We start from the raw sequence: 19,319 nt of genomic DNA on the forward strand, positions 1-19,319 counted from the left end.
CATGGTGCTCACTATAAATGGCTGTGTAAGGTCACCTCTCCTTTCCTTTTCACTCCTGTCCCCTCCCATCGAGGGACCTCAAGTGTGGCCTCATTACCTCTATGCCATCCTGCACATCCAGATCTGGTGGGCCTTCCAAGGTTGCAGCTTGCATGCCTCACTCTACAGACCAGAAGCCTCCCTCCAATCCAGATGGTTTCTCACCATTCCCTTAAAGTACACTGAACTTTCCAGCCCCCTTACCTTTGTTTGCACAGGTAAGGAAGAATGCCCCCACCCCAGGTCAGGAATGCCTTCCCTCTCTCCTACCTCCACATTTCAAAGCCTAGCCTTTCTTCCAAGCCAGTCAGTTGCTTGCCTGCCCTGCATGGCCCCCAGCTATGCACGTGTGGGTTCCAGTCCCTGCACGTGGCAGCCACACTGTCTGGAGCCGCTAAGATGGGAAGGATTTGGTGCTCAGGCCTCTGGCCTGTACCACCCCTGAAGGAGCCCCAGACTGGTGGGACAGGAGGGACACCTTCCTGCTGAAGCCTCACCATCTCCAAGAAGCCTTCCCTAAGGCCTATTAGGAAGAAAGAGGTCCTTCCTCTTTGCATACTGTCCCCTTCTCTGCAGCAAGCTGCAGAGAAGAGATGGTATCAACCACCTCATGGGCCTCACCATATCTTGCCTATTGGCAGCAATTTATGGGCTGGCCCTTTATCTCTCCAACCAAACTATAAGCTATTCAGGGCATACCCCACACTTCTACACCTCTAGATTCTTCCGCCCCATTCCTTATGACCTGTGTCTTACACAGACTGGCATTGGCACACATTTTAGGGATACCTATAGTCCAAGTGTTCCTGACTCTCTCCTCAGCCCCATGTCTTCAACCAAGGCCTTTCTCTGCACAAGTAACCAGGCCCTGAACAGCCTGCTTGCTGTAAAACCCTTTCTGCCTAGTCAAATCCCACATCCGGGATCCTCTCCACTCCCAGCCCCCCAGGCTTCTCACACTGCCAATATCTATTCTAGTTCTAGACCCCTTAGCCAGGCCTGTCCACAGTCCATCATACCCAAATGTGCTCTACTCACAGCTACTCCCTGGTGGGGGAGGTGGCACTGGAGTCAGTGGCTATTGGGCACCTCCCAGTGCCCTGGAGTCAGTGGCTATTGGGCACCTCCCAGGCTGAGGTGGGGGGGGAGGGTAGCGGTGACTATAAAAAAGGATCTGGGATCACTCAATATACCCTTATAACAAACCTGCATATGTACCCCCTGAATCAAAAATTAACCTTAGCTTACTGTGATTTGTGTGCTTTATAAACCTTTTAAATCTTAAAAAAGAAAGAGAAGGAGCTGGGGATGATCTGAGTGCCTCTCTTCTTCCCCCACCTCCTTCACCAGACTGCGCACTTGAATAACGGAGTCAGGGCTCCACATCTAAGGGGTGCACACCCAGGTCCAAGTCGAAGTCCAGAAGGATGGGAAGAAAGACCCAACCTGATGCCTCGCCCCACTGGGGAGGGGAGGGGAAGGCTGAGCGAGCCGGGAACCTCGCAGGCCTGAAGCCGCCCGCCTCTCGACCCGGGGCGTCCAGCGTGGTGAAGTGCGGGCGTGGAGCTCGCCCTCTATCCGGCTGGAAGGGTCTGCGTTTCGATTTGTGAGGATCTCTGCATGTGTCGCGCTCCCTGGTTCCTTACGGGAAGGCCGAGGCCGCTAGGAAGGGTTGCACGGCCGGATTCCAACAGCGGCTCTCAGGCCTGGCGGGAGCAGAGGGGCGCTCACACCCGCAGCCCAGCGATCTTAGAGACAGGGCGCTCCGCTCCGGCCGCGGCGCCGCCCCCATTGGCTGGGCTTCTCCTCGCCCCGCCCAGCGACCGGCCCGCTCAGAGCCGACGCATGCGCACGAGCCTCCCGCCGCCGCCGCCGCCGCCGCCGCCGCCGCGGCTTCAGCACCAGCGCCCGGACAGCGGTGCCGCCCACGGGCATGGACGGTGACAGCAGCAGCAGCGGCGGCGGCGGCAGCGGTCCGGCTCCCGGCCCGGGTCCAGAAGGGGAGCAACGGCCCGAGGGGGAGCCCTTGGCCCCAGACGGCGGCTCCCCGGACAGGTAGGGCGGACCGCTCCGCAGATCCGAATCACAGACCCTCCCAGACCCTCCCCGCCCCAGGTATCCCCAGTAGCCGCCATATGTTCCCCCATTCATTCCCCAGACCCTCCCGGAGCCCCTTCCCGGGATCGCCAAGCTCCAGGCCCCGCTCGCCACGCCCTCATCCTGCCGGGTCAATTTCCTCGCTCCCTGACACCCCCTAGTGTCAGCCCCCATCGCCCTCCCCGCTTAGGGAACCTGCCCCACCCACGGCTCCTACCCCTCCTCTAAGGCCAGGACTCCCTGGCTCCTCCGGCCCCTCCTTCTAGGCCCTGCCCCTGCGTCTTCTCCGGAAGCCCCAAGCCCGCAGTAACCTCAGTCCGGGTTTCAGCGTGCCAGTGTGCATGAAGGTGTGCGTGAATCGTGGATGGGAGGCTCGCCAAGGCGGGTGTCCTGGGGAAGGCAGACATTCGGCAGGCACGTCAGGGACTGTCTTTGTCACCATCAGTCGCTTGCCTGCCCTGCATGGCCCCCAGCTGTGCACGTGTGGGTTCCAGTCCCTGCATGTGGCAGCCACACTGGCTGGAGCCGCTAAAATGGGAAGGATTTGGTTCTCAGGCTGCTGGCCTGTACTACCCCTGAAGGAGCCCCAGACTGGTGGGACAGGAGGGACACCTTCCTGCTGAGGGCCCAGATCTCAGTACCTCTCTTCTCCCTTCCACCACCATATGTGTGAGGGAACAGCCCAGCTAGGTAGCAATATGGCGCAATTTCTATGCCCTGCCTGGCTCTGCCGCCCCCAGAATCCCTCCTCTGACATGACACTGCCTCTTTCCTGCCTGACTGAAATAAAAGGCATTCCTTGATAGCAATAGCAGAAGTGGACACATCGTCTCCAGACTACCCCAGTTAAAATGTACATTCTGTACCCCAGAGGGAGAGAAAGCCCCACAAGTAGAGAGAAATGTTTTCTTCCCTTTATTGTTAACACATTAGCCTGGATAGATTTAGCCACTCTTCAGTCTGAAAGTCACAAAGCCTTCAAGAAGGTGAGACACAGGATGGGTGTATTCACCAGACCAGGGACCTGCCTGGGACTACGGCCTGATCAAAGAGACCAGGGATGGAGCAGTGACAGGACAGAGCGAGGGCCTGGGGCCAGAAGCATCCCTAGAAGGGGCAGGAGAGTCATTTGCTGTCTCAGATATCTTGCCAAGGATCAGCCGTGTCCAGTCTCATTTCCCCTGGGCATAGGATTCACTTGCTCTCTTCCAGAAACTCCCTGGGGCCTCTGGCCCCTCTCTGGACTTCTCCAGAGACCATGGACACTAATCGGGCATAGGGACTTGCTTATGTGATTCAAGAAACACAAAAATGCTCCTGCTGAGCTGAGTAGCACTCTGGGGATAGATACACAGTGAATAACTCACACACACAACATGCGCATGTACACACACACTGGCTAGAGAGGAATTTGAAATAGTTCACACTTTGTGTTTTTAAAATTACCTTTTTATTTTCCTAGTGATATGAGCTGCTCCCCCATCTGTCCTAGCCACTCTGTGGGATCACATTGATGTTCACGTGGCTGTGTATCCGTGGGCTTGGGGGCATAGTTAATGCAATACACATTTGCCCCTTATGGGGCTTCCAGGTTTGGTCTCTGTGTCTGGGAGCCTGTCAGCCAGGCCCTGATTGCTGGGATGCTGGCCTCTTAAGTGAGGCCTGCATCCCCACTTTCCATCCCCGCCTGCCCTACTCACTTGGCGTACAGGCCTGCAGGCCCAGGCAGGCAACCCTGGAAGTTACTCATCCCAGTGAGGGCCATGGAACTGAGGGAGTGAGAATAAAAAACCCCTGTGTAGTCCTGGGGTGCTTAACTCTATTTTACTGAGCCTCCTGAGAGCAGAGGGCAGCAGGAGGTGACAAGAGAAAGCTTTTATTCTGAGAAGAGTGGAGGTCGGTTTTTCTCATGGGAGGTTTGAAGAAAAGGCCTGGCTGTACAGCAGTCAGAATATGGAAGGTTTCAAATTCTGCCACATTGATAATGGTGGGCACAGTCAGGAAGGGTGAGATTGGGGGCAGCTGATCCTAGGTCCCTGAAGAGGAATAGTAGGAGTTAAAGGCAAGGAGCTGGGGCCAGGGAGACTCCAGCAGAAGCAAACCAGTGGTGGAGGCTAAGATCCCCCTTGAACAAGAGCCAGCTAAGGAAAAGGGTGGACTTGGGAGGTTTTAGCAAACTGGGTAACCAAGAGTGCACCCACTCTTCTCCAGTATCCTCTGGAATGCTGGCTTCCCCTAATGCAAAAGAAACCGACACTCCAAATGGGGCCCTGGCTCCTAAGACAAGCCCAGTGATCAGTTATCTAAGGCCATGGGCAGCTGGAACAGGCCCCCCACCTTCACCCAGGCTGCCCCTCTCCTGACCTCTAGAAGGCAAGCTCTGCTCTGAAGAGGGAGACCAAGGCTGATGGGTCATCTTCAGGCCTCTAGGAGAAAGGACAATGCTAAAGCACAGGGCAGTGCTTAAGAAAAACCTGCAGAATTTAACATCTTAAAGAAGTCTATGTCCACACTTACACACACAACCTAGGCCATGTATCCACCTTCTCACTGGCCCACAGGGATTGGCCTACAGAGTCTTTTATCTGCCAGGACACTGGCTGCTTAACGTTATTAACTTTATGGAGTCATCTGAGGTCTTGCTTTAGAACAACTTTGGTCAAATTCCTATTTTCCTAAATGTTGAGTTTGTAAAAAATAAGTATCAGTGATTAAAATCATGAGATCAAATTTTAATGCAGCTTTTGGATAACAAAAAGGGAAGTATTTATATAGGTAGTGAGATTCTCAAGGTGTGAGAAGTTCTAAAATGGAGACACATTATCTGAGGTGCCAAAAGAGGAAAAATTGTAAATACAAACACACTTCTAAAATATATGCTCCCTGCCTCACTGACCGTGGGAAGGGGCAGGAAAGCAAACATGTCTTCCTCATGACAGACCCTGTGCCAGGAACCTCACGTATGTTACATCAGTTAATTCCCACACCAAACCCAAGAGGTGGGCATTATCTCATATCTTCAATAGACAAGGATGCCAATTCTCCAAGAATTGTGTGTCTTTCCCAAGGCCCCAGAGCCAAAGGGTGTTCGAGTCAGGAGCCCACCTCCACTGCTCCCCCATTTCACCCTCAGCATGAGGGTCATTCTCTCCTGGACTGCTGGGCCAGCCTGCCATCCTTCTGGGAAAGAAAGAAAGAGCATGTTTTTCCTTCCTAGTTCCTCTCCTCAGTCTCTGGGCTGAACTCAGCCTCTGTGGGCAATGCCCATCTGTCACTGAGGCTGGGACTGCAGCTCACAGCCCCTTCAGCAGTGCAGCAGCCAGGACTGGAAGCCAGGGTTGGCTCCGCATAGATCTGGCTCTCCTTGGGAGCTACACAAACTCTGGTGAGCAGGCTGGGTGAGCCAGGCAGAGGCAGGGGAGAAGAAGACAGGGCTCTGCAAGGCTGACCAGTCCAGAACCCCTCTGGGAACCCCCCATGGCCCTGGGCACTCTGTTCTGTAGCCATCTTTTCCTAATCTGGGTCTGCAATCCTGCCACTGGGGTTGAGACTCCACCTCTCCCTATACCCAAGGAGTGGGGCTGCACACATGCACAGAGTATTGCCCTTATGAGTAATTTTGGGAGAAGACTCTATTGCTAACTCTTTTCTGACAAGTTCCTTGGGGTGAGGGGGTGTCCCAACTCCCTCTCCCAACTGTGCACATCCTTACAAAGCAAATCTTCTGCTCCGTGCATGGCCCATGACAGGGTAGGTGGAAGGATAGCAGTTGCTTCCACAAACTTTCCCTGACCACCCCACCCCCTGTCAAAGTTGGGCCCTCTCTGAGCTCCCTTAGCCCTCTGTGACTTCCCCACTCACAGCATTCAACATGTTGGTCTGTTAATACCTCCCAACTACTGTGAGTGCCTAGAAGGCAAGGACCGGGTCTTCTTCATCCTAGCACCACTATTAGCAGCCAGCCTAGCACTCATTCAACAAACATTTCCAGGACGCCTTCTGTGTGCAAGGCACTACCAAGGCACTGGCGATATGGAGATGAACAAATGCAACAGGCCCCTGTTCTCCCAGCACTCACATTCCACATGAAAGACAGGCAATAAATGTAATGACTCTATAATATAATATTCAATTGCAACAAGTGCTATGAAAAAAATATAAAGCAAGATAGGGAGATTGAGAGCTGGTGGGTGACTATTTTAGAGAGAGTAGTCAGGAAAGGCTTCTCTGAGGAAGTACTAGTTGAAACAAGACCAGAATAAAAAAGAGGGACATGCAATTATCAGGGGGAGAGAGCAACCCAGGCAGAGGGAAGAGAAAGTTCCAAGGCTCTAAGATGGGAATAGGAGTGCAGCACGTGCTCAATAATCTGTCTGGCAAGAGAAAGAGCAGACGACTGCAGCAGAAAGAGCACAGGACTGCAAGTCGGAAGAACTGGGTTCGAGCACCAGCTCTCATCTGTCACTGAGCCTGTTTTCAAATCTATCAGTTGAAGAAAATACCTCCTCTGTGAGGTTTTTGTAAGGAGTGAGTAAGATCGGCCGGGCGCGGTGGCTCATGCCTGTAATGCCAGCACTTTGGGAGGCCGAGGCGGGCGGATCACGAGGTGAGGAGATCGAGACCATCCTGGCTAACACGATGAAACCCCGTCTCTACTGAAAATACAAAAAAAATTAGCCAGTCATGGTGGCAGGTGCCTGTAATCCCAGCTACTCAGGAGGCTGAGGCAGGAGAATGGCTTGAATTCAGGAGGCGGAGCTTGCAGTGAACTGAGATAGCGCCACTGCACTCCAGCCTGGGTGACAAAGCGAGACTCCGTCACAAAAAAAAAAAAAAAATCATATATGTGAAAGCACATTCGGTGTCTAGCACAGGGCCTAGCATGTAGCAGCCTGCCAATTGTTTTTTGAGAGTGTGGAAAATGAGTGAATGAGAGAATGGTCTCCATGAGGTATGCTGAGGGCGCAGACTTCGAGCCCCTGGCCTCCTCACCTCTCACTTCTCCCCCAGCACTACTAATCAACCCTGAGTCCCTGTCCCCTTGTCTTGTCTTACTGAACTGAATAATGCTGGGGCATGGGGTGGCCCACCACCATCCCCCACCCCAATCTCCCCTGTCTCCTCTCTTCCTAGCACCCAGACCAAGGCTGTGGCCCCTGAGGCAAGCCCAGAGAGAAGCTGCTCCCTCCACAGCTGCCCCCTGGAGGACCCTTCCAGCTCTTCAGGACCCCCACCAACAACTTCCACCCTCCAGCCTGTGGGTCCATCCAGCCCCTTGGCCCCTGCCCACTTCACCTATCCCCAGGCACTGCAGGAATACCCGGGGGGCAGTTCCCTGCCAGGACTTGGGGATCGGGCAGCTCTCTGCTCCCATGGCTCCAGCCTCAGCCCTTCTCCAGCCCCCTCACAGCGTGATGGGACCTGGAAGCCACCCGCTGTGCAGCACCATGTGGTCAGTGTCAGGTAAGGAGAGGTCCAGCAGCCTGCCAGCTGCCACTGGAAAATGCGGTAGGGCTTAAGAGTGGGGCAGACTGCCGGGGCTCTAGACTCCTTTCTTAGGAGGCAACCGGATGCAACAGGAAGTAAGGGTTGGAACTTGGGAGTGACAAAGCACTAAAAGGGTTAATACCATCGGTTATCCCTCACCTACCCACTCCCACCCCACCTCCACCCCCAACACATGCCCTGCAAGAGGACTCTGGCAAGCAAGCATCTTTTCTTCTCTTCCACAGGCAGGAACGAGCCTTCCAGATGCCAAAGAGGTAGGCCTGGGCCTTCCCTGGACCTCTAGGGGTGACCAGGCTGGTGCCCAGTTTAGCCCTGTTCCACGTGCTCTCTGCTCTACCTAGCACCCCTTCTGGGTGGAGCCTGAGCTCAGCACCCGTTGCTGCCACACCCAACTCATGTGGACTCCTCCCTCTTTCCCAGCTATTCCCAGCTGATTGCTGAGTGGCCAGTGGCCGTGCTGATGCTGTGTCTGGCTGTCATCTTCCTCTGCACCCTGGCTGGACTGTTGGGGGCCCGGCTGCCTGACTTCTCCAAGCCTTTGCTGGTGAGGAACCAAGGGGTGGGACAGGGTCCCCAGGCCTGGCCACCTTGACCCAGCCTGGGGCAGAAAGTTGGAGGTAGGGTAGCCATGGTGGCCTGGGGATAGGGTAGCCATGGTAGGCTCTTGACCTCCAGAGAGAGTTGGGGAGATGGTATAAAGTTCAGATTCACATCTACAATTCAGGCAGGCGGGCTGGCCTTCCCTGCTCTGAGGAGTCAAAGGGGCAGAGCTGAGAAGCACCGAGATGGAGAACTCCTACCCTGCCCACTTGTTCTTCTCCACTCTCCTCCCTGCAGGGCTTTGAGCCACGGGACACAGACATTGGGAGCAAGTTAGTGGTCTGGAGAGCACTACAAGCCCTCACAGGCCCCAGGAAGCTGCTTTTCCTTTCCCCAGACCTTGAGCTGAACAGGTAACAGGCTCTCATCTTTTCACTGTGGGTGGCAGAGGGAAGAATGAGATCTCCAGGAAGGGGACATTGGGTGACCCACCCCAAGGCAGGTCAGAGGGGCTTGCCAGGGCTCCCTGGGGAGTGGTCTCTGGCCTCCTCTGAGTCTTCCAACCCTAATGGTGCCTGGCATAGATATTCTGTCCACTTCAGCTCGAGCTCCCACAACACTCTGAGGCCTGCACCCAGAGGCAGTGTCCAGGAGAGCGTTGTCCGGTCTCGGAGAATGGTGGAGCCCCTGGAGGACAGAAGGCAAGAGAACTTCTTCTGTGGCCCCCCTGGTAAGCTGCAGCCTGGCCAGTTCCTGGTTTTAATAGTGGTCCCCACCCCACCTAGTAGGACAGGCAGGCCGAGAACAAATCTGGGCAGACAGAAAGGGAAGGTGGCCAGCTGGCCACAGTCAAGCCAAGGAAGCCGGGTTACAGCTGGGATAAGGGAGTTCTCAGATGCTCCAGCCAGACAGGGTCAAGCTGGGTTGGGGGTGAGGCACAGGGACAGGATCAGGCAGTCCATGCACAGGCTTGAGATGCCTGAGAATCTGAACCTCATGTGGCCCTGGGTAAGCATCTTCCCTTTGGAGGATGCAGGACCTGGGGCCAAAGGACTGAGCTTTGGGTTGCGGGGGTATGTTGCAGAGAAGAGCTATGCAAAGCTGGTGTTCATGTCCACCTCCTCGGGCAGCCTATGGAACCTGCATGCCATCCATTCCATGTGTCGCATGGAACAGGACCAGGTGAGCTGGTGGGGGAGGTGCCAGGGGTTTGGGGGGAACTAAGGACATGAGGGAACTGATCCCAAGGAAATACAGCTGAGCCAGGACTGCCAGGGGGTGGACTGGGGAAGAGCATTCCCTGCTTAGAAAATTATTCCAACCCTGCTGAGAGGCTCCAGGTTGGGGTGGGAAAAGAAGAGTCGGCTGTTTTTAGAAGAGCCAAGATAGAAGTGGTGGAAGCGAGCCCATGCAGGGACTGCAGGTTTCCAAAAGGTCCTGAAAGGGCCTTCCAGAGCGGGTGAGGAGGCCCTGGCCCAGGGAGCTGAGACTGTGGGCTTCAAGGCCTCAGCCCCCATCAACCTGAGCAGTGCCAATCCAATTATGCTAACTGGAGAATCATACACAATAACATCTGAAGAAAGGTTTGCTGCTAAAAATGGTGTGAAAACCACGCAGTAGCCCAGCCCCCCACTTCACACGAGGATATCCTAAGTACCAAAAGACTGGTTAAGAACATGTGTTACAGAGTCAGATGTCTGAATTCAAGGCCAGCTCTAAGGCTGTCTTGCTGTGTGACTTCAGGCATGTTTCTTAATGTCTCAGTCCCTCAGGCTCCATAAGCGTTAAATGGGGATGATAAACGTACTTTCCTCACAGGGATGTTGTGACAGTTAAATGAGATAGAATTTGAAAAAATACAGCATAATCACTGGCAATAGTAATCTCTCAATAAGTATTACTGTGTTGTCACCATGATCTCAGGCCCAAGGTTACGCAGCCAGTTAGTGGCAGAGCAAGGGCCTCTGACTCCCAGGCCAGTGCTCTCTGTACTACATCAGCTGTTGTGATGTCAACAACAGGAAAGGAGAAAAAAGGAGGCATGAAATTTGAAAAAGAAACAGCCCTGGCCCTAAGAGGGTTTAAGCGGTGCAGTGGACAGACGGGAGCTGGGGTTTGGCAGTGACCCTGAACCTGGAATGTTTTGGCCTCCACTCTTCCTATTGCTTGCTTCAGCTCCTTGGACCCTTGGCCCTGTTCTATCTGTGGCTGCTACCTCCACTTTTACGCGGAGTTGGAGTGTGTGACCTACAGGGGCCCTTAGAGCAGGGCCTCTCAGGCTAAAGCCTCGGGCGGCATCCCTGAGGCTCCTCTTTGATGAAGTCAAGAAGTAGCTGCTGGCACCTGGGCCAGGAGCCAAAGGCAGCTGGGAGACAAGCCGGTCTCACCAGGCTGTCAAGATCCCTCTCTGCGCCTGCCCTGTAGTGTGAAAGGAGGTGAGAGAGCCTTGTATAGGACTGGGAAAACCTGGGCCCTTGGGCTGCCCCTGAGCTCTCTCCTCCTTCGTGTGCCCTACAGATCCGCTCCCATACCAGCTTCGGGGCTCTGTGCCTGCGGACAGCAGCCAACCAGTGCTGCCCCAGCTGGTCCCTGGGCAACTATCTGGCTGTGCTCTCCAACCGCTCCTCCTGCCTGGACACTACCCAAGCTGACGCAGCCCGCACACTGGCCCTGCTTCGGACCTGTGCCCTCTACTACCACAGTGGTACCCTGGTGCCCTCTTGTCTGGGACCCGGGCAGAACAAGTCCCCACGCTGTGCCCAGGTTCCCACCAAGTGCTCCCAGAGTAGTGCCATCTACCAACTCCTGCACTTTCTGCTTGACAGGGACTTTCTGAGTCCCCAGACCACTGACTACCAGGTGCCCTCCCTCAAGTACAGCTTGCTCTTCCTGCCCACCCCAAAGGGTGCTTCCCTCATGGACATCTACCTGGACCGGCTGGCCACCCCCTGGGGGCTCGCTGACAACTACACCTCTGTCACTGGCATGGACCTGGGCCTCAAACAGGAGCTGCTGAGGCACTTCCTGGTCCAGGACACGGTGTACCCCTTGCTGGCTCTGGTTGCCATCTTCTTCGGCATCGCCCTGTACCTGCGCTCACTCTTCCTCACGCTCATGGTGCTGCTGGGGGTGCTGGGCTCACTGCTGGTGGCCTTCTTCCTTTACCAGGTGGCCTTCCGCATGGCCTACTTCCCCTTCGTCAATCTGGCAGCCCTCCTCCTGCTGAGCAGCGTCTCCGCCAACCACACGCTCATCTTCTTCGACCTGTGGCGCCTCAGCAAGAGCCAGCTGCCTTCGGGGGGGCTGGCGCAGCGCGTGGGCCGCACCATGCACCACTTCGGCTACCTGCTGCTGGTCTCCGGCCTCACCACGAGCGCGGCCTTCTACGCCAGCTACCTGAGCCGCCTGCCGGCCGTTCGCTGCCTCGCCCTGTTCATGGGCACGGCTGTGCTGGTGCACCTGGCGCTCACGCTGGTCTGGCTGCCCGCCTCCGCCGTGCTCCACGAGCGCTACCTGGCGCGCGGCTGTGCGCGCCGGGCGCGGGGCCGGTGGGAGGGCAGCGCGCCCCGGCGGCTACTGCTGGCGCTGCACCGGCGGCTCCGCGGCCTGCGGAGAGCGGCGGCCGGCACCTCGCGTCTGCTCTTCCAGCGCCTGCTGCCCTGCGGCGTCATCAAGTTCCGCTACATCTGGATCTGCTGGTTCGCAGCACTGGCGGCAGGGGGCGCCTACATCGCCGGAGTCAGCCCCCGCCTGCAGCTGCCCACGCTGCCGCCGCCGGGCGGCCAGGTCTTCCGGCCCAGCCACCCCTTCGAGCGCTTCGACGCGGAGTATCGCCAGCTGTTCCTGTTCGAGCAGCTGCCGCAGGGCGAGGGCGGCCACATGCCCGTGGTTTTGGTGTGGGGCGTCCTGCCTGTGGACACTGGCGACCCTCTGGACCCTCGTAGCAACAGCAGCCTGGTGAGGGACCCTGCCTTCTCGGCCAGCGGCCCTGAGGCCCAGCGCTGGCTGCTGGCACTCTGCCACCGGGCCCGGAATCAGAGCTTCTTCGACACCCTGCAGGAAGGCTGGCCCACGCTGTGTTTCGTGGAGACCCTCCAGCGCTGGATGGAGAGCCCCGGCTGCGGCCGCCTGGGGCCTGACCTCTGCTGCGGCCACTCGGACTTCCCCTGGGCCCCCCAGTTTTTCCTGCACTGCCTGAAAATGATGGCTCTGGAGCAAGGCCCCGATGGCACCCAGGACCTGGGACTCCGCTTTGATGCCCATGGCAGCCTGGCCGCCCTGGTCCTGCAATTCCAGACCAACTTCCGGAATAGTCCGGACTACAACCAGACCCAACTCTTCTACAATGAAGTCAGCCACTGGCTGGCAGCGGAGCTGGGCATGGCACCTCCAGGCCTCCGCCGGGGTTGGTTCACTAGCCGTCTAGAGCTGTATAGCCTGCAGCACAGCCTGAGCACTGAGCCTGCTGTGGTGCTGGGCCTGGCTTTGGCGCTTGCCTTTGCCACACTGCTCCTGGGCACCTGGAATGTTCCCCTCAGCCTGTTCTCCGTGGCAGCTGTGGCAGGCACCGTGCTGCTCACTGTAGGACTCCTGGTTCTCCTCGAGTGGCAGCTCAACACTGCCGAGGCCCTGTTTCTCTCTGCCTCAGTGGGCCTCTCAGTGGACTTCACTGTCAACTACTGCATCTCCTATCACCTGTGCCCACACCCTGACCGCCTGAGCCGTGTGGCCTTCTCTCTGCGCCAGACCAGCTGCGCCACAGCCGTGGGGGCTGCAGCCCTATTTGCGGCAGGCGTGCTCATGCTGCCCGCCACAGTGCTGCTCTATCGCAAGCTGGGCATCATCCTCATGATGGTCAAATGCGTCAGTTGTGGCTTTGCCAGCTTCTTCTTCCAATCTCTCTGCTGTTTCTTTGGGCCAGAGAAGAACTGTGGGCAGATCCTCTGGCCCTGTGCCCACCTGCCATGGGATGCTGGTACTGGGGACCCTGGTGGGGAGAAGGCAGGCCGCCCACGACCAGGGTCAGTGGGAGGGATGCCCGGGTCCTGCTCAGAGCAATATGAGCTACAGCCCCTGGCGCGGCGTCGGAGCCCCAGCTTTGACACCAGCACAGCCACCAGCAAGCTGTCCCACCGGCCCTCAGTACTCTCTGAGGATCTGCAGCTCCATGATGGTCCCTGCTGTTCCCGGCCCCCACCAGCCCCTGCCTCCCCAAGGGAGCTGCTGCTGGACCACCAGGCAGTCTTCAGCCAGTGCCCTGCCCTGCAGACCTCCTCCCCCTATAAGCAGGCTGGCCCCAGCCCCAAAACCCGGGCCAGGCAGGACTCCCAAGGGGAGGAGGCTGAGCCCCTGCCGGCCTCACCGGAAGCCCCAGCCCACTCCCCTAAGGCCAAGGCTGCAGATCCTCCTGATGGCTTCTGTTCCTCAGCCAGCACCCTGGAGGGGCTCAGCGTCTCTGATGAGACCTGCCTAAGCACCTCTGAGCCCAGTGCCCGTGTACCAGATTCCGTGGGTGTGTCCCCAGATGACCTGGATGACACTGGGCAGCCAGTCCTTGAGCGAGGCCAGCTCAATGGGAAGCGGGACACCCTGTGGCTGGCGCTGAGGGAGACAGTGTATGACCCATCATTGCCCGCTTCCCATCAGAGCAGCTTGTCCTGGAAGGGCCGAGGGGGGCCAGGGGATGGCAGCCCTGTGGTGCTGCCCAATAGCCAGCCAGACCTGCCAGATGTTTGGCTGCGCAGGCCCAGCACCCACACATCAGGCTATAGCAGCTGAGGGGGACCCGGGGAGGCCGGACAGGGCGCGGAACCCTGTCAGGGATGACAAGGCAAGGGCAGCAATAGGCTGGAGCCCGAAGGTATTTCTCCAGATCCACAGGGAGAGGTCTCACCCTCCAGCTGTGGATGTTAAACCCTGCCAGATGTCCCAGCCTTGATCTGTCTGCTCCTACTCCTCACATCTGGAGGATTCCAGCAGGAGGGGTTTTGGAGGGGACCTGCTTGCGACCTGCTGAGGGCTTGTCTGCCCCCACAGCACCATCTAAGACCCCTCCTCTAGAAGTGGGGAAGGCCAGATGTGTAGCTTCGGGTATCAGAGGAGGCTGACCTGGCGCCCATCCCAAGTTACAAGAACTTCAGTGAGACTAAGGGACCCCCATCCTAGGGATCTTGTCAGGGTTCCTTACTTACCAGAGGAGCCCGCAGGAATCTCCACAGCCTCCTGGGTGTCACTCCTTTCATGGGCTCTTCATCAGGACACTTCCCTCTCTTTTGGGAGCTTCTCTGAGCAGAATTGGGCTGGGACCTCTCTCCCCAACTGCCCTGCTCTCCTCATACTCACCGGTTTGACCAGAAATTCTCCAAATCCAGCCATAGATGGCTGCTGGGTGTGCAGCAGGAGAAGGAGGATGGTCAGCCTCGGAGCGTCTCTCAATTACGGGACAGTCCCACTTTGGAAGCAGGTTCCTGTGCCTGTGCTCTCCTGTGTTAATAAACAGTAATAATCCTTTCCATCTCTGCACATTTTAGTCTCCTTGGAATCTATCTCACTACTTCACTACAGGGTAGCCTGACATTGGTCAGGTTCTTTTGCCCCCAATTTATAGGTAAAGACATTGAGACTAGGTAAGATGAACTGACCTCAGGGTCACTTAGCCACTAAATGGCAGAGCGGTTTCATTCCCCACTACAACCTCCAGTTTCCCCTTGGCTACCTGCCTTGGGGACATTGGCATATGGCTGTCTTGTTCTTTCACCTCTAGCACCCTCCTCCAATCTGCTTTCTCTGGTGTCTCTGACTGAACCCAGCCACCCTCTTTGGGCCTCCACTTCCTGAGAGAGCTGTATTCCAAAAAAACCCAGGAGTTCCTCTCCATCTCCCCTGTGCCTCCCCCTGGAATCTGGCTGAGATGTCTGCTGGCCCTGGGGCATCCTGGCTGACCTGATTCCCAGGCTTCAGGACCGTGCCTCTTCTACAGCCACAGTGTATAAGAGGCCCCACCAGAAGAGGTACTGAGGGGCAGAAGAGGTGAAGCCAAATCCAATCAAGGCAGGAACTCAGACCTGCCCTTTGGAAAGTGTATGAGTCTGAAGCTGCTTCCCAGGTCAGGGTCTCCGGCTTTTTAAGGACAAGTCTCTCTGTGGAGCGTTAAGCAAACCAAAGGCTGGTTCCTCCTTCCCAAAGCAGAGTCTGGTGGGGAAGTTTTATCCCATGTAAGAGCTCATGACACCAGGTGTCATCAACATGTTTATTGAACACCTGCTTTGCATATGGTATTACAAGGGGACAGAGGTGTGGAAGAAAAATTGAACACCACCCTCAAAGAGCTCACCTTCTAGCTGGGGAGACAGCTTATATACACACGCAGGCATCGGATGGCTCACCGACGGCACCATATGCCTGCCATCATCATTATTGTTGGAGCTCAAGTACCCAGGACTGGGTAACAAGAAAGGCTTTCTGGAGGAGGAAAAACTTGAGCTGGGCTTCAGAAGACCAAGCATCTCAGACTGGAAGGGGCCTTGGCGATCATTTGTCCCAGCAGTTTTCAAATTTTGTAGCCTCAGGACTCTTTCTTCAAAGAAGCTCTGTGTGGAAAAACAATATATAAAACAGGTAAAAAGCAGCTACTCTGGTGGGCGCTGGGTGTTGGGGGTGGAGTCAGCTCAGCCTCTCTTTCCACTGCAGCCTCTCGGGGTACCTGGGGAACCCCTCAGTCTCCTGGCAGCTTCACAGAATGTAATATGAAACCTAATGATCCAGGCTGTTTTACAGAGGAGTATCAGGAAAGGGAAGGGATTGTTCCAGGGCCAAATAGTCTGTGGCAGAGCTGGAGGCAAATCAGATGATGTTTTTGTTTTATTTAGTTTTTTTTATTATTGAGACCTACTTCCTACACCAAGTAGCCCATGAGAAGTGGAGCAGAAACCAAAAAGAGACATGGGAGTTGTGGAAGAGACAGAAGACAGTAGGCAGGTACAGCAGGATACCTTGGCCCCTTTGCAAGATAAGTAAATCAAGATGAGTAACTCCTGACACCAGGAAGGGGAAGCGGGAACCTAATTTGAACCTGTCCCCGGGGGGTCTGCTGGGACCTCTCTCTTCATGTCCAGGTAGCATTCGGCCTCTCTGACCTAGAGCTGCTCATCAGCCCTGGTTTCTCTGATGATGGTGTCCCTCTGTTATCATGCCTCCAGGCTGAGAGAGCCCTGGTATCTTCAGGGACAATGAGCCACAGGGAGGTCAAGGGAATTCTTCCTCCCAAGCATGAGCAGAAGACACTTTGCCTGAACACAACCACTGAAATGTCAGAATGCACAGGGGTGGATGGGCGGGCATGAGGGATTTGGGCACACCCGAGAGCCCTACTTGGGGATTTCCAGGTCACGTTCTTGCAGGCTGTGGCCACACAACACTTCAGGAAGGTGAATGAGCCATAGCAGCTGATGCATTGATTAGATTTGTTCTTTATGTTGCCAGGCCCAGAAGAACCCAGCAGTAATCTAAAACATTACCTTATACCTAGAATGGCCCAAACCAACAGCAGGCAATCCACATCAGCAGGAAATCCAGCCTGCCTCTCTAGCCCTGACTTTGGAATGTGGAACTTAAAGCACTTTCAATTTCCTTTGAGTTGCAGCAGATCCTTCACTTTATTATCATTAGGGGCACTTACAATGAGTGTATGGCCCTGGAGACATGGCTTACAAGCATGCTGTGAGGCATACGAAAATGAGTCAAAGCACTCATGCTTGCCCTGCAAAATTCAAGAAATGATTTCTCCCCACTCAGACACTCTAATAGAATTACATTAACATTTGGAACTTGAGGTCATTTCCCCTATTTGTGCCACTGATCCTTGAACTCACATTCTGAGGACAAGTATGTATCCTGTGTGCTATTAAAATATAACTTGAGGCCGGACGTGATGGTTCATGCCTGTAATCCCAGCACTTTGGGAAGCTGAGGCAGGCGGATCACTAGAGGTTAGGAGTTTGAGACCAGCCTGGCCAACATGGTGAAACCCCACCTCTACTAAAAATACAAAAATTAGTTGGGCGTGGTGGGGGATGCCTGTAGTCCTAGCTACCCAGGAGGCTGAGGCAGGAAAATCATTTGAACCTGGGATGCAGAGGTTGAAGTGAGCCGAGATCGTGCCACTGCACTCCAGCCTGGATGACAGAGCAAGACACTGTCTCAAAAAAAAAAAAAAACAGGCCGGGTGTTGTGGCTCACACCTGTAATCCCAGCACTTTGGGAGGCCGAGGCGGGCAGATCACGAGGTCAGGAGATAGAGACCATCCTGGCTAACACGGTGAAACCCCATCTCTACTAAAAATACAAAAATTAGCCAGGCGTGGTGGCGGGCGCCTGTAGTCCCAGCCACTCAGGAGGCTGAGGCAGGAGAATGGTGTGAACCCGGGAGGCAGAGCTTGCAGAGAGCCGAGATTGCGCCACTGCACTCCAGCCTGGGCAACGGAGCGAGACTCCATCTCAAAAAAATATATATGTATATATATATAAACTTGATATAGTCTGTCACCATGGGAAAACCATCCTTCCATGGCTGTGGTGATTTGAGGACTTTTAGAGTGACAGTGTTAGACAGATTGATTTTATTGGCTGAATCTCAGATTTTACTGATATATAGCATATCCCATACCGTGATATGCGGGCAATATTCCAGCTTGAGACATTTTTTTTTTTTTTTTTGAGACAGAGTCTTGCTCTGTCGCCCAGGCTGCAGTGCAGTGGCACGATCTTGGCTCACTGCAAGCTCTGCCTCCCAGGTTCACGCCATTCTCCTGCCCCAGCCTCCCGAGTGGTTGGGACTACAGGTGCCTGCCACCACACCTGACTAATTTTTTGTATTTTTAGTAAAGACGGAGTTTCATTGTGTTAGCCAGGATGGTCTCGATCTCCTGACCTTGTGATCCGCCCGCCTCGGCCTCCCAAAGTGCTGGAATTACAGGTGTGACCCACTACACCCGGCCCTGATCTTTTCTTTGACGGTGGCATTATCTCATTTTTTGATAATACACATGGGTAATGGCAAGCTCTTGGGACCCCATGCCAAGCATCAAGATCCCATTTACCTGGTGATAGGAAAGACAGACATTCCTCACCCTTTCTACCCTCACCCTTGTTCACAGGGATGACTGTAACTAAGGTCTGCAGGTATTTATGCTTAGGAGAAGAAATGGTAGCTCAAGTCACCAGGAATATGAGAAACAAAAGAAAGCCACTGTGTGCTAGGTAAATGTCTGGCCATCCAAAGCCACCCTATGCATAGGAACCCTGGAAGGGCCTTGATAAATTTCTCATAACTATTATCAGGCCTCTTTGTGATTACTCATATTTCTCTCAATATAGGGGAAAGATCAGCATTTTACCAAATCCACAACCATCAAACAAACAAGAGCTTTAATATTGCTAAAGAAAATCACACAGCTGAGCAGATTGATGTAGATTTGAATTCATGACCACCTATCTTAACTGGACCCTCAGCTCTGCCTAGCTAGTATTCATTCTAGCTACTAGTTTTGATTATTTGTATTGACTCTTTTATATTTTCTCCACCTTCCTCAAATATCTCACCTTCCCCCACCCCTCAGTGGACCAAAAAAAAAAAAAAAATACATTCTTCATGAAGAAAACTGAAACCTTCAAATAGAAATTTCCTCACCTTCAAGGCACCAGAGCCCCAACTTACCTACCCCCGCTCCTGCCTGCTCCTCTCCCCATCCCTTCTACTACAATGAAGGAAGCAGTAATGGCTCCATCGATGGTTTCTCACACTTGGTGTCAGAGGCCTTCGCACGAGGGTTTGCACTCCCCTGCAAGGACATGAAGACTTTCTAGAAGGTAGGTGGACACAGATAGTTTTAAAGTAATCCGTTTCCAGAGCCGCCTTCTCCATATGTTCCCCTCCTCATATTGGTGAGCCTAAGAAGAAGCCACAGGCCTGACAGCTGTCCTTCCCAACTTCCACTTTCCCAGTTGCCTCCCCTCCCTCATTCTGAATCCTGCTCTGGCACCTTGCTCTGCGCTGTAAAAAACAAATAAAAGGGCTACTTGAGAATGCTCTGCTTGAGGAAGTCCTCGAAAGAGCAAAGCCTGGAGAGTTTCTTTGA

At 54.8% G+C, this 19,319-nt stretch overlaps 1 protein-coding gene across 1 annotated transcript; it reads left to right on the forward strand.

Moving 5' to 3' along the window:
• The first annotated feature begins 1,959 nt into the window (after positions 1-1,959).
• DISP2 (dispatched RND transporter family member 2) lies at positions 1,960-14,696 on the forward strand. The gene is made up of 8 exons (XM_054450243.2): positions 1,960-2,094; positions 7,270-7,599; positions 7,869-7,898; positions 8,065-8,188; positions 8,482-8,597; positions 8,787-8,914; positions 9,269-9,366; positions 10,702-14,696. Exons 1-8 carry the CDS (start codon positions 1,973-1,975, stop codon positions 13,960-13,962), a joined length of 4,209 nt encoding a protein of 1,402 aa, XP_054306218.1. The 5' UTR covers positions 1,960-1,972; the 3' UTR covers positions 13,963-14,696.
• Positions 14,697-19,319: the final 4,623 nt, after the last annotated feature.

Source organism: Pongo pygmaeus, chromosome 16, assembly GCF_028885625.2.
Source record: "Pongo pygmaeus isolate AG05252 chromosome 16, NHGRI_mPonPyg2-v2.0_pri, whole genome shotgun sequence".
Classification (NCBI taxonomy): domain Eukaryota; kingdom Metazoa; phylum Chordata; class Mammalia; order Primates; family Hominidae; genus Pongo; species Pongo pygmaeus.